The sequence below is a fragment of the Dipodomys merriami genome, unplaced genomic scaffold (assembly GCF_024711535.1).
Source record: "Dipodomys merriami isolate MVZ:Mamm:240054 unplaced genomic scaffold, mDipMer1.0.p SCAF_3267, whole genome shotgun sequence".
Taxonomy (NCBI): Eukaryota; Metazoa; Chordata; class Mammalia; order Rodentia; family Heteromyidae; genus Dipodomys; species Dipodomys merriami.
This window is the reverse complement of record NW_027204790.1, coordinates 1,175-15,843: the sequence shown is the minus strand read 5'-3', so window position 1 is coordinate 15,843 and position 14,669 is coordinate 1,175. Positions and strand designations below refer to the sequence as shown.

At 48.4% G+C, this 14,669-nt stretch overlaps 1 protein-coding gene across 2 annotated transcripts; it reads left to right on the top strand.

Moving 5' to 3' along the window:
• The first annotated feature begins 1,684 nt into the window (after nt 1-1,684).
• LOC138841673 (cytoplasmic dynein 2 intermediate chain 1-like) lies at nt 1,685-13,789 on the top strand. 2 transcript variants are annotated; one of them, XM_070042452.1, is made up of 5 exons: nt 1,685-1,776; nt 5,209-5,286; nt 6,144-6,363; nt 9,991-10,093; nt 13,613-13,789. In XM_070042452.1, exons 1-5 carry the CDS (start codon nt 1,741-1,743, stop codon nt 13,764-13,766), a joined length of 591 nt encoding a protein of 196 aa, XP_069898553.1. In that variant the 5' UTR covers nt 1,685-1,740; the 3' UTR covers nt 13,767-13,789. The 2 variants fall into 2 exon arrangements, 1 of the variants encoding a protein (XP_069898553.1); XR_011376475.1 differs by lacking the exon at nt 1,685-1,776 and adding an exon at nt 2,144-2,164 and having other exon boundaries at nt 13,613-13,759.
• The last annotated feature ends 880 nt before the right edge of the window (nt 13,790-14,669 follow it).

Below are 14,669 nucleotides of genomic sequence, written 5' to 3'. Positions count from 1 at the left end.
CAATAATATAATGAATGATTATATTTTGAGATGGGGTCTTTTTGTGAAGCCAGCCAGGCCTTGAACATGGGATCCTCCTGCCACAACTTCCCAAGTACTGAGTCGGAGAGATGCACCACCATACCTAGCAGATTCTATTGAGTTTTGAGTGTTTAACTAACTTTGTCTAGTATAAATCCCAGCTGGTATATGTAGATAATTATTATTTTATTTATTTTTTTTTGTCGGTCGTGGGTCCTGAACTCTGGGCCCGGGCGCTCTACCACTTGAGCCACAGCGCCACTTTGGGCTTTTTCTGCTTATATGGTGCTGAGGAATTGAACCCAGGACCTCATGCATGCAAGGCAAACACTCTACCACTGAGCCACCTTCCCAGCCCCTGGATAATTATTTTTTGGTCAATTGTAGGGTTTGAACCTGAGTTCCAGGGCGCTGTCCCTGAGCTCTTTTGCTCAAGGCGAGTGCTCTATCTTATTGGAGATAAAAGTCTCATGGGGACTTTCCTGTCTGGGTTGGCTTTGAACCGCGATCCTCAGATCTCCGCCTCCCGAGTAGCTAGGATGACAGGCCTGAGCTGCTGCGCACGGCTTGAGGACTGTTGCATGTACATTTATAAGACATGCCGGTCTGTGGTTTTCCGTTCTCACGGTGTCTAGGCTTGTGGCATCGGCTGGTGTTGGCCTTACTGAAGCCCCTCTGCTTATGTCCCGGGATACAGTTGCAGCGCGCTGCGCCGCCCCCTCCTCCAGGAGGGCAGAGTTGGCAGAAGGCACCGTTGTGAAGGCCTGCCAGCACCCACTAACTGGGCTGGGCACCGTTGTGAAGGCCTGCCAGCACCCACTAACTGGGCTGGGCGCCGTTGTGAAGGCCTGCCAGCACCCACTAACTGGGCTGGGGTTTGTTTTTTTTTGTTTTGTTTGGTTTTTGTTTGTTTTCAGAAGGCTTTTAACAGTTGAGTCAATTCCTTTTTGAGATACAGACCTATGCATATTGTATATGTATAATATGTATATGTGTAAGTTAGGTTATCAAATTTGTGGGCACAGAATTACTCTTGGTACTCCTTAGATATCTTTGGGGTATCCCTGGGATCTGTAGTGATGTCTTTTCTTTTGTTTCTGGTTCTCATCACTTGGGTTCTTTGTTTTTTCTCCCAGTTAGCTGAGCAAGGGGTTTATAGGTTTATTGGTATTTTCAAACACACAAAATGAATAAGCTACCTGTTTAGAGGCAGTGAGGTATCTTTACTAATACTCAGAGCTTACAGGTATAGAGGGGTGTCATGATGGATAAGTTCTATGACATCGTTTATAGCATGGCATTTTGCTGGAGGTGAAAGTGGTGTATCTGGGTACTTCGCTGGTCTCGCTCCTGAGCTCTAAGTCTGTGCTCCGTCTTACACTGAATCTTCCTTCCATCTTGACACGCACTGTGTCCATCTGCCCTGAGTTTGTTCTCTCCCTTCTGCCTATCTTTAGATGACAAATGTATCTGCTCCATATTGTGGGATGATTTTTCTTTTTCCCTTAAGGCTCAGTCACCATCATGGTGGCCTCTCTACCAGCTCTGTGGTTTCCAGCCCTTGCCCCCCTGCTCCTCCTGTCTTTCTTGCCGTAGGGCAGTACAGTGGCTCCATCACAGCTCCCCCACCTCTAGGATGAAGCTGCAGTTCCTCTGACTGACCAGGGAGTTGTTCCGACTGTCGGCTGCAGCTGGTGGGCAGCTATCTGGATTCTGAACATGGATGTGGTTTGGCCGAGTTGCTTTCCTAGAAAGGTACCTCTGAACTCCATGTGAATCAAGAGGCATGTGTGGTACCAGAGAGCCAGGCTGAGGGTGGCAGGATGGAGGGAACTCGGGCCTAGGGAGATTGGCACGTCGGATGGGCAGGAAAGAGGCCTAGAGGGTCCAGTGGTGCTTGTGATCATAGGGTGTGTGGAGCGAGAGTCCCAGCAAGCAGCCTGTGGATAGGGCAAGTGCACCTAAGAGAATAGCAACTTTAGGAAATTGTATTTCTTTTGTGGTACTTGGATTTGAGCCGAGTAGGCAAGTACTGCCCCTGAGCTAGCCCTCCCGCCCTTTTTTTTTGTATTTCAGTGCGGGCCTGGGCTGGCCTGGGAACCCTGGTCCTCTTTGTTCTGCCTCCTGAACGTCTGGGTTACAGGTGTGTGCCCGTCTAGACAAAGTAGTTTCAGAATCATCCGTTGGCCTGGGTTCTGCAGTGCGGCTACTCGGTTTTCCTAGCAAACCCTACTTACCACGCGAGGCCCCGGGGGAGATCTCCGGGCCACCACCAGGCCTGACCCAGCATCACTGCAGGACTCGAGAGGACTTGCGCTTCACTTCGGTGCCCAGCACGTGTCACGGCGGGGTGCACACCAGGGCCTGTCTGTCTGTCTGTCTGCTCTCTGCTCCTGTGCCCAGCACGTGTCACGGCGGGGTGCACACCAGGGCCTGTCTGTCTGTCTGTCTGCTCTCTGCTCCTGTGCCCAGCACGTGTCACGGCGGGGTGCACACCAGGGCCTGTCTGTCTGTCTGTCTTGTCTGTTCCTGTGCCCAGCACGTGTCACGGTGGGGTGCACACCAGGGCCTGTCTGTCTGTCTCTCTGTCTGTCTGTCTGCTCCTGTGTCCAGCACGTGTCATGGTGGGGTGCACACCAAGGCCTGTCTGTCTGTCTGCTCTCTGCTCCTGTGCCCAGCACGTGTCACGGTGGGGTGCACACCAGGGCCTGTCTGTCTCTCTGTCTGTCTGTCTGTTCCTGTGCCCAGCACGTGTCACGGCGGGGTGCACACCAGGGCCTGTCTGTCTGTCTGTCTGCTCTCTGCTCCTGTGCCCAGCACATGTCACGGCGGGGTGCACACCAGGGCCTGTCTGTCTGTGTCTCTGTCTGTCTGTCTGCTCCTGTGTCCAGCACGTGTCACGGCGGGGTGCACACCAGGGCCTGTCTGTCTGTCTGTCTGCTCTCTGCTCCTGTGCCCAGCACGTGTCACGGCGGGGTGCACACCAGGGCCTGTCTGTCTGTCTGTCTGCTCCTGTGCCCAGCACGTGTCATGGCAAGGTGCACACCAGGGCCTGTCTGTCTGTCTGTCTGCTCCTGTGCCCAGCACGTGTCATGGCGGGGTGCACACCAGGGCCTGTCTGTCTGTCTGTCTGCTCCCTGTTCCTGTGCCCAGCACGTGTCATGGCGGGGTGCACACCAGGGCCTGTCTGTCTGTCTGTCTGCTCCTGTGCCCAGCACGTGTCATGGCGGGGTGCACACCAGGGCCTGTCTGTCTGTCTGCTCCCTGTTCCTGTGCCCAGCACATGTCACGTCAGGGTGCACACCAGGGCCTGTCTGTCTGTCTGTCTGTTCCTGTGCCCAGCATGTGTCACGGCGGGGTGCACACCAGGGCCTGTCTGTCTGTCTGCTCCTGTGCCCAACACGTGTCACGGCGGGGTGCACACCAGGGCCTGTCTACTCTCTGTTCCTGTGCCCAGCACGTGCCATGGCGGGGTGCACACCAGGGCCTGTCTACTCTCTGTTCCTGTGCCCAGCACGTGTCACGGCGGGGTGCACACCAGGGCCTGTCTGTCTGTCTGTTCCTGTCCCTGCTGGTGGCCACTCAGGTGTGCCCTGCACGAGGAATCTGTGGCAATGGAGGCAGAGCCTGGACGGTCACTTGCGCTGCTGTTTGCTGTTGACAGTACAGGTGGCATGTTCCATAAAGTGGGGAGTAAGGTCACGGTGATACACGGGTACGACATATTGCAGTTCACTTGTACATTAGAGATTTTCCCCAAAAGATTTGTTTATAACCATTTCTATCACATATGTAAGCTAATAGGGTATTTTATCCCTCTATTTTTCTCTTCCTCTTCCCCTTTTGAACTTTTCTGTGTGTGCAGGACTTGAACTCAGGGTCTTGGCTCTGTCCCTGAACCTTTGTTCAAGGCTAGGACTCTACCCCTTGAGCCACAGCTCCACTTCTAAGTTTTTCCTGAGTAGTTTGCTGAAGATAAGAGTCTTTCAGACTGTTTTGTCCAGTCTGGCTTCAAAACATGATCCTCAGTTCTCAGCCTCCCAAGTAGTTAGGATTACAGGTGTGAGTCACCAGCACCTGGCTTGAATTTTTTATTTTTGATAATTAAAAAAATATTTATTGAGCCGGGCGCTGGTGGCTCACGCCTGTAATCCTAGCTACTCAGGAGGCTGAGATCTGAGGATCGCGGTTCAAAGCCAGCCCGGGCAGGAGAGACCGCGAGACTCCTATCTCCAATAAACCACCAGAAAACCGGAAGTGGCGCTGTAGCTCAAGTGGTAGAGCGCTCGCCTTGAGCTGAAGAGCTGAGGGACAACGCCCAGGCCCAGAGTTCAAGCCCCACGACCGACAAAAAAAAAAAAAAAAAAAAAAAAAAAAAAAATATTTATTGGGGGCTGGGAAGGTGGCTCAGTGGTAGAGTGCTTGCCTTGCATGCATGAGGCCCTGGGTTCGATTCCTCAGCACCACATAAGCAGAAAAAGCCGCAAGTGGCAATGTGGCTCAAGTGGCAGAGCGCTAGCTAGCCTTGAGCTGAAGAGCTGAGGGACAGCGCCCAGGCCCAGAGTTCAGGCCCCACAACTGGCAAAAAAAAAAAAAAATTATTGGGCTGGGAATGTGGCTTAATGGTAGAAGCTTGCCTAGCATGCATGAAACCCTGGATTCAATTCCTGAGTACCACAGAAGCAGAAAAGGCCAGAAGTGGTGCTGTGGCTCAAGTGGTAGCTGTGGCTAGCCTTGAGCACAGAGAGGCTTAGGGACAGTGCCCAGGCCCTGAGTTCAAGCCCCAGGACTGACAAAAAAAAATTGTTTTTAAAATTACTTATTGATAGTACTGGGATTTGAACTCAGAGCCTTTTGCTTGCTTGGCAAGTGCTCTACCACTTCAGCCAGGCCAAGTATTAAAATTGTATATATTAATGTGAATACTGTACGTTTGATGCATGTATTCATGGTATACTGCTTAAATCAGGTTAAATTCTCAAGTATTTATTACTGGTTTATGTTGAAACTTTCACTATCCTTCTAATATTTTGGAATGCTTTAGCATATTGTTACATGGATGTTACTTTTATAAATATATTATAAAATCAGTAATATCAAATGAGTCTCAGAAAATATACTTGTTTCTAACCTTGAAATATTTAAGTTTATAATTAAATTTATTTCCTGCTTAATTTATGCCCCCAGGAAATTGAAAAGGAAGCCAGTGATTTACAGAATGCTGGGCCTGATGAAATTTCAGCCAATTTTGAAGATGATTTTGAAGTATGTATAAAAGTTATTATTTTTTGTTTGTTTTGGTCAGTTGTAGGGCTTGAACTCTGGGCCTGGGTGCTGTTCCTTAGCTTTTTAAGCTCAAGGTGAGCACTCTACCACTTGAGCCACAGTGCCACTTCCGGTTTTCTTGTGTTTAATTGGAGATAAGAGTCTCACGGACTTTTCTGCCTGGGCTGGCTTTGAACCACAATCCTCAGATCTCAGCCTCCTGAGTAGCTAGGATTACAGGCGTGAGCCACTGGTGCTTGGCCTAAAAGTTTTTTCTCAGTTTAACAGTAATTCTTAAAAGTCAGCTTATTTATATATGTGTGTGTATGTGTGTGTGTGTGTGTGTATATAAATATATACATATAAAAATATATGTATATATATATAAAAATATATACATATGAAAATATATGTATATATGTATATATATATATAATTAGGTAACCATTTTTCTCTTTATTGTTCTTAATACTTAATATTGGATAAGGTTTGGTTGAAGTTATTTCTATTAAAGCTGACCAAGATGATGTAGTTAAATGACTTTATAATTAAACTTGTTTTTAAGTGCTTGGCACTCAAGCATGTATATTTATCTAACCATAAGCAGATACACACGTTCACTCTTAGCACAGATGTTCATCTCTTAGTGTACCTGGCTCTGTATTTTGTGTTTTACTTTTAGAGAGACAAATACAGTGATATTTACAGATTTATAATGTATAACATCAAAATCAGTGAACTTCCTTGGCTATAAGGAGACTTTGCCAATTTCAGATTGTACAGGGTGATATTTTGTTCTGTTGGAGTGTGAACACGTTTGTCTTAAAGAGTGCCCAAATCCTTATCACTGTTTGTAGGATTATGAGGATGACTTTGAAGTTTGTGATGGAGATGATGATGAGAGCAACTATGACCCTGACTCGCAAGAAAAAAGTGAGGAACTTCCTCCAGCCCAGAAGAGAGAAATACAAGAAATTCAGAAAGCCATCAATGCAGAAAACGAAAGGATTGGCGAGCTATCTTCAAAACGTTTTCCAAAGCAAAGTCGGATGGAGTACGAAAAGCAGTCCCGGGCAGGTACGTGAGACGGTGGTGATCCCTGGTGTCCAAGAGCCCAGGGGCCGTGTGCGAAGTGGCTTGGGGCCTACCCAGGTGGGCAGGTAACAGGACACTGTGCAGCATGGTGACAGCAGGCCCTGGGTGCTCCCTTCTGCAAGCCATGCGGGGGGGCGTTGTGCCTGGGAAGGGTCACTTTGTAAGGAGGGGCTGCGAGCTGCATCCTGCCCAGCACTGAGGTCGGAGGTGGCTGTGAGAGGCGGGCCTGGCCTGCTGCCCGGCCTGCTGCCCTGCACAGTCTGCACACGAGCCCTCGTTCCTGGTGGTGTCTCCTTGGATTTCCACAAAGGCGCAGGCAGTCCTGGGCAGGCGGCTCCCTCAGCACCACAGGGCTCAGAGACGCCACCCACAGGGCGGCCGGGGAGCTTCTGCCAGGCCTGTGCTTCCCCGACATTCTTGGCCTCCAGGCATAATAAGCTACATGTGAGAGTAAGAATAAATGTTTTTAAGTCATTTAAAGGAAAGCTGGGAAACTTGATAAAATTAGCCCTAAAAATAGCACTAAAGGTAAAATAGAACAGTTATTAAAGTATTAACGAATAGTAGACCGCTTTAAACGATCTTGTAGCCAGTAATGAGCCCATTTAATTATAATTAGTATTTAGCGTAGTATAATCCAAAAATGGGAGTCTGAAAGGGTAATCGTTAATATTTTGTCGCCTGCCTCCGAGGTAAACCGCTGAGTGGATAAACATAGCCAGGAGCACTTCTTGGAGGCCGTGGGTACCGGCCCTGGATGAGCAAGGGCGCGCCCTCGTTTTGGCTGTGTCGGCGGTCTGAGCTGGACCTACAGTCCCGCCGTGCCCCGCTGTGGGCAGGGTCAGCAGTACGCCACTCACCTGTTCTGACTTGCTGAGGAGAGGCAAGAGTCCATTCTTAGAGTTCCCATCTTGGCGGATCTAAGAATAACCAGTGTTTGGCATTCATTCCCGACATTGATACTTACGTATCCTTATAGTCTTATATATACTTATACATCCGTCAGGACTCACAGTGGCCATGGCCTAGAGCTGCACATAAAGACATTTTTCAGAGACCTTTTGGGAGAAGATTGTAATTGGAAGTTGTGGTCTCTTATTTTTTAGCTCATTGTTGAAGTGTTGCTGCAGGGTGATTTTAGTGATGTGTTGTTTGTGAGGATCACATTCTGTAGCTCTGTTCTTTCATGTCTGTGCAGTGTGAAATGCCAACACATTTTGGGGATGTCCACGTTTCTTCTTCCTCTTCCTCTTCCTCTTCCCTGTAGGTGACTCAGCAGATGGCTCCAGTTTCTCCTTCCTCAGCGCTTGTCAGTAGCCTTCTCTGTTTTCTTCTGCTTGCTTGAGTGTTGACACGCCCTCTCTACCAGGTTGTCTGCTCGCTAATTTCCTGACTCCCGGTGGGTCCCAGGAAGCGTTTTCAACCTGTCGCTGACTTCTCTCCATAAGCCCTCCCACAGTGTCTGATGTAACTTATCCATTGAAGCTTTGATGGACATTTCTGGTTCCTGCCAGAGTGATTCCCCAGCTCCGCGTGGTGTAGACTTAGGGCCCAGGCGTCTCATTGTAAAAACAAAGTAGCTTCTGTCCTCCATGTCAACAGCCAATTGGATGTGACCACTGCTGGCAGGTGTACCTGGTGAAGGCATGAAGCGGTGAGGTCCTGCGTGGTAAACACGAGATAAACACCACCTCGACCTTTTCATTTTCACAGTAAACGGATGAAGGACAGTCAGGTGTATGGTGTGTTATTAATGAGACTTGAGCTCTGCGCTGCATCTGGGCTTATCATGTGACGGAGGGCTGCCAGGTGCTCTGCCCTTCCACGGCCCACGGCGGAGCCGCCCCTGTGCTGTTGGGAAGGTGGCTTCCATCGGGCATCCTTCTCCTCCTCAGCCAGCCTTGTCAGTGGCTTCGCCTGCGGCAGCAGCTGCTGCTTCCGCAGACAGAGCCTCCTGGCAATGTTTAGTTTTCAGCCCAGGCCTGCCCCTGAGCTGGGTGACAGTCCCTGGCTGCAGTTTGTGGCGCGGCACCCCTCCCCGCATGTCAGGGAACCCCTTGCTGAAGTCTTCATCGGCTCAGTGTCTTGTGGTGCAGCCAATGACTGAAGCCATTTGCTGTTCATGTCTTCTGCTTACCAGGCCAGTGCCTGTGCGTCCTAGCCAGCCCCCTCATTCACGGCGCCTGTCCATCTTAGCCCCCCCTCATTCACGGCGCCTGTCCATCTTAGCCCCCCCTCATTCACGGCGCCTGTCCATCTTAGCCCCCACTCATTCACGGCGCCTGTCCATCTTAGCCCCCACTCATTCACGGCGCCTGTCCATCTTAGCCCCCACTCATTCACGGCGCCTGTCCATCTTAGCCCCCACTCATTCACAGCACCTGTCCATCTTAGCCCCCACTCATTCACAGCACCTGTCCATCTTAGCCCCCACTCATTCACGGCGCCTGTCCATCTTAGCCAGCCCCCCCTCATTCACAGTGCCTGTCCGTCTTAGCCCCCACTCATCACAGCGCCTGTCCATCTTAGCCCCCACTCATCACAGCACGTGTCCATCTTAGCCAGGCCCCTCATTCACGGCACCTGTAACTGGCAGCTTGGGGTGCAACAGCAAAGGCAGCATGAATTTTATGTTCCTTCTCAGTGTTGTGGCTAGGAGATTTGTTTTGCTGTAGATTATGGCAATCTCAACCTATGGTTTTTAAATTTCCATGAAGTTGAAAATTCACCATTGCACTTGAGGGAAACCCTTCACGCTTCTCTTTGGCAGCACTAGGATTCCAAGATAGTTGTCTGGAAGCTGGCCTTAGGAAGTGACTGGGTGGGGGTAGCGCCTAAGGGGTGAGTGTGCTGCACAGAGGGGCTTTGTCTCAGAAGGCACAGGGGAAGCCACCAGGCTTCTCAAAGTAGCATACTTCTAAAACCTAAGATTGACTTATTCTTGGAAGTTTCCACTTAATATCTTCAGACTAATTGACTGCAGGTACTGAAATCTCAGCGGAACCACATTTAAAGGGCGACTTCCATGTAATCTTTGTGTTTTTAGCAGTAAAAAAATTTGTTTTTCAGGCTGAGTGAGGTGTGAGCTGAAGACCACATCCTTTATCCTTAAGTATTTCTAAGATTCTTAGTGGTGTGATTGGCACATATAAAAGATGATCAGGCCAGGCACTGGTGGCTCACTGCTGAGATCTGAGGATCGTGGTTCAAAGCCAGACGGGGCAGGAAAGTCCATGAGACTCTTATCTCCAATAAACCACTAGAAAACCGGAAGTGCCACTGTGGCTCAAGCAGTAGAGCCACTCGCCTTGAGCTGAAGAGCTGAGGGACAGCATCCAAGCCTAGAGCTCAAGCCCCATGACCGACCCCCCCCCCCCAAAAAAAAAAAGATGATCAGTAAATCTTGCCTTGTTGTTTGGATGTTTTAGATAAAGTCAGCAAGAGCAGAACTTTAAAATACAGAGGCTGTTTATTGTTATTTATCGTCGGGGACAAAAGACATGAGTATGAGTGTTATGTATGCTTCTAGTTGTTTTAATCTTGATTTGAGTTTTTATTGGGTTAGAAGTAATATTTCATTGTCACAAAACAGCTTTCTTTTCTGTACAGATGCAAACATTTCCCCTTCCAGAACTCCTGTTTGTGGAATTTTTGTGGATTTTGCAACAGCCTCACACCGTCAAAAGAGCCGAAGTCAGGCCCTTAAACAAAAGTAGGTATATTGGGAACTCTGCCACAGTTGGTTGTTACGGTTGTGTGTATATATGGGGTATTACTAAGGATCAGCCTCAGGACTAGTAATTCTTCAGTAATCCTTTTCTTCAACCTGCTTTTCAAAATAGAGCCATGCATTTTATTTTCACTGTGATTGTTTATATATATATATATATATATATATATATATATATTTTTTTTTTTTTTTTTTTTTTTTTTGGGGGGGGGTCTGGTCGTGGGGCCTGAACTCTGGGCTTGGGCGCTGTCCTTCAGCTCTTCACCTCAAGGCTAGTGCTCCACCACTTGAACCATAGCGCCACTTCTGGATTTTTTTTCCTGCTTATGTGGTGCTGAGGAATCGAACCCAGGGCCTCATGCATGCAAGGCAAGCACTCTACCACTGAGCCACCTTCCCAGCCCCTAGATATATTTTTATTTGCATTAAAGTTCTCTTGTATGTTCATATGTTGTGCTTAGAGTGCAGGTACTAGCTTCTGAGTACTAGTGCTTGCCATCTAATATCTCCTTGGGCATCCTGGCCAGTTTGGGCTCAGACTAGATTACAGTTACACATTTACAAGTCTGGGGGTCAGAAAGCTGCTAAAGGGTGTGATTCTAGCTCACTTTGTATTGCTCACATAGTATCGCTACCATGTCTTCCCTGTCAGGTGAAGAATGAACTGAGGACTGGGACTAAGAGCACTAATGCTAGATAACGTGGGCTGCATGCTTGTGTGTCCCAGGACCCTCACACAGATGAGGAGAAAGGATCAGAATCAGCATCTGTTGAGAGACTTACTGTTGCTGTGTTAGTGTAGCATACAGAACAGTTTAAGTGAGGAAAGAACGTCTTTGGCTCGTAGTCTCCAAGGCCTCAGGTCATTATGACGGGGAGGTGGGGGGCAGAGTAGCTCCCTCATGGTGATCGGGAAACCAAACCTCTGCACTGATGGGCTTTAAATGCATGGTGCTTGCCACCCACTCACAGAATGAATCTTCCCCACGTAGTTAATCCTCTCTGAAGAAGCCTTCAGGGACACACCTCGAGGTGTGCTTTGCTGATCTGATAGGTACTTGATAATCCATTGTATTTGACAATCAAGATAAATCATTGTAGTCTATCCAGGCAGCTTGACACCATTCCTTAAGTCACAGCATCCCACCGGTGACACCAAAAACCCCATATCCCCTGCACCACAAAAAGGCACTTAGTCCATCTCCAAGAGTTTGTAAGGTATTCACAGTTCCAACATTGTGCAAAAGTCCAAGTTCAGAGTCTTATTTCTCAAGACAAACCCTTATCTCTGAACGCTTGTTCAATTGTAGTTATATATTTACATCATGCAGCCGCTCATAGTGAGCAATCCCATTCCAAAAGGGAGGGTCAGAGGCATAGAAAAGAGGAATGAGACCAAAGCAAGGGTGTAACCCAGTAGGGAATGAGGAACCCTCTGCCGTCTGAGTCCTACAGTAGCATAGTACCAGCTTCCTAGGGCTTAGGCAGTCCAAACTCTGCGGCCTTTCCAGCAGCCTGCGTGGCCTTTCTCCGCTGCCTGTGGCTTCCCTTGCAGACATTCTGTGTTCCTGGCCTCTCCTCCATCCCTGTGTCCTAGGGCTCTATTGCTCCTTAGGCTCCACCCTCACAGTTACCCACTAGGGACAGCCCCAGGGGAGCAGACTCCTTCCAGTGACCTCGCATGTATAATGCCAATGTCTGCCAGCTTGAGCCATATCCTGGCCCACCTGGGCCGTGGCACCCGAATGGATGGATGTAGGAAACACTTTTATAGATAACCTTGTCTCTGTTTGAACCTCAGTGTTCCCTTCTTAAAGAAAAGTATTTCAAGTCAGGTGCCAGGTGGCTCATGTCTGTAATCCTAGCAACTCACGAGGCTGAAATACAGGATTATGGTTCAAAGCTAGCCCAGGTGGGAAAGTCTATGAGACTCTTTGCACCAGCCTTGAGCAAAAAAGCTGAGAGGATGAGGCCCTGAGTTCAAGTGCCTGGACTGGCAAAAAAAGGGAGGGGAAGGAAGGAAGGAAGGAAGGCAGGGAAAAGAAGATTGGAATGATGGAAGGAAGGAGGGAGGGAGGGAAGGGAGGGAAGGGAAGGCAGGCAGGCAGGCAGGAAATATTTCAAATGAGTTAAACCCCTTCTACCTTAGCCCCCCTCCATTGATGGAGTCTGGCGGAAGGGAGGACCCTTGAGGTATTTTTCCTATTGATTCAGCACTCGGTTTCCTTTTAATGTCTCTAATCTTTTCAGCCATGCTTTCCTTATCCAAACTTTACATGTGCTTCTTTCTGGGCAAACTGCCAATTTGAATGTTTCTGCTCTACTTCTTGCTTACAATCTTATTGTCAACTGGCAAAGAGCAGCCAGCAGTAGGCACGCCACAGCCGTCCCCTGCTGGCTTCATGACGTTATTGCGTCGAAAGTCAGCCTTCCACAGAGTCGCAGGGCCTGGACAATAGAATGTGGACTGGCTCTCGTCCAGTCCCCAATTGAAGCCTCCCGAACAGTTACTCCGCAGCCCTGCCCGCATCTGGTATTGTGGGCAGCCCAGCACCATCCGTTGAGCTCTGCTCAGTGTGTTTTAGGGCTTCTCCAAACTCTCCCACACACCGTTCCCAAAGTCTTGTGAGCCACACCGTCTGGTAGTCACAGCAGCTCCCTCTCTTCTCCGGTGTCGGACTTCATGACTGTGACACACATCTAGCAAAGGGAGTGAGGTTCCGTTGATGATGTCAGAGGCCGGTCAGGAGACAGGCCGTGCCGACAGGCTTCTTTCTCATCCCCTGTCAGTCCCTCAGAGCCCAAGGAGAGCCTGTGCTGTGAACTTGGGATTAAAACAATAGAACACATCATCTGACCATAAGGAATTAAACTGAAAGTCCCCCAAAGTTACAAAATTAAACATTCTTTTTAATAAGCCATGAGTCAGTGGAGAAATCAAAAGAGGAAAGATCTTAGCCAGGCACCAGTGGCTCATACCTGTAATCCTAGCTACTCAGGAGCCTGGCAGGAAAGTCCATGAGACTCTTAGCTCCAGTGAACCACCAGAAAACCAGAAGTGGCGCTGTGGCTCAAGTGGTAGAGTGCCGGCCTTGAGCTGAAGAGCTGAGGGACAGTGCCCAGGCCCAGAGTTCAAGACCCACCACCACCAAAAAAAAAAAAAAAAAAAGAAGGATTTTCACACTTTCTTGTGTGCTTCCGAGAGTTGAGTCTCACTTTGCCTCCTGCCACCGAATCACGTCTTCAGCCCAACACCCTGGACGTTGTGTTGGTCTCAGGTGCCCTGCATTGAGCAAAGACAACACATCACGAGTCAGTGTGGTCTGTTCTTTACATAGTCACTGTACAGCAGCTACTTAGTTATTCTAAACAGCTAGATCCTGCGGGTTCACACTGAAATGAAAGGTAAGTCCTTGCCAGTTACCTCCATCAATTGCTAAGATCCCCTGTTCCTCCTGTGCACATTATTCAGTGTAACTCTCTTTCCAATTCATTTTAAAGGACAAGAAGTACAAAACTACTTCGGCTTATCGACTTAGATTTTTCATTCACTTTCTCCCTCTTGGATTTGCCTCCAGTAAATGAATATGATATGTATATCAGAAACTTTGGGAAAAAAAATACCAAGCAGGTTAGTACAACATGTGCTTGCTAAGTGACAGAATGCAAATGAGGTGCACGTTTGTACTGTTGAGAATGTTAGAATTTTGGGGTGGGGAGTGACGAGTGCAGTTTGAAGGAGAAAGGGTACCTTTCACCACATGGCGTTCATTAACTAGAGAGATGACGTGAGTACACACTCCCCAGGTGTGCTGAGGCCGTGAGAGCCCATGGCAGACAGCAGAGGCACGGACCCTTTAGTACAATGTCACACGCACAGATGATTTATTTAAGGTGAAACAGTGCCAAGTTTGTTTTGGTCTTGTGTTCCTGGTGAGTATATACAGCCATAGTTGTCGACAGAAAAGATCGACAGTGCAGTGATCTCAGTGCTTGTGCTTTCTCTAACTGGACTCACTTGAAGGTCCACGCATCTCCAAGAGCCTTCACTCTTGTCCACAGGCCAGGCTGCTCTCCTGTCGGACTTACACGGCTCCTCCGGCTCCTCCTCCTCTTTCTCTGTCTGCCTCTTTTCTACATAAACCCTGCCAGGGTAACTTACACTGGACTTTATTTTCTTTTCCAGAGTTACTGCGATCCATGATGCAACATTTTCTTCTTTCCAGTAGTGATTTTAGGTTTTAATTACTTAGGAAGTGGTCTGGCTTTGCAATATAAGGTCTGTGAAGTCTGACATCGTACTTGCCATTTTTCTTACATATTCCTGATGTGTGTTGACAGCATTCATATCGTCTGTTTGGTATACTCTATGAACAATACTTTCTGAAAGGTCACAATGTGAAGCTGAAGATGTGTCTAGTTTTGCAGCAGCACATTTGCTCTGACCTTGAGTAGATTAGTTTCTTTGGTAGTTTTCCTCACCTTAAGGCTAATAGTGACAAAATTATCTTTGCTGAAGTAATACTTGTGTGTGTGTGTGTGTGTGTGTGTTTGTGCG

Bases quoted from the DNA above. Each gene is read 5' to 3' on its own strand.
- LOC138841673 (XM_070042452.1), top strand. From the start codon at position 1,741: ATGGATGTGGTTTGGCCGAGTTGCTTTCCTAGAAAG. The intron at 5,287-6,143 runs GTATGTATAAAA...CACTGTTTGTAG, and splicing joins ATTTTGAAGATGATTTTGAA to GATTATGAGGATGACTTTGA. The intron at 10,094-13,612 runs GTAGGTATATTG...TTCATTTTAAAG, and splicing joins AGTCAGGCCCTTAAACAAAA to GACAAGAAGTACAAAACTAC.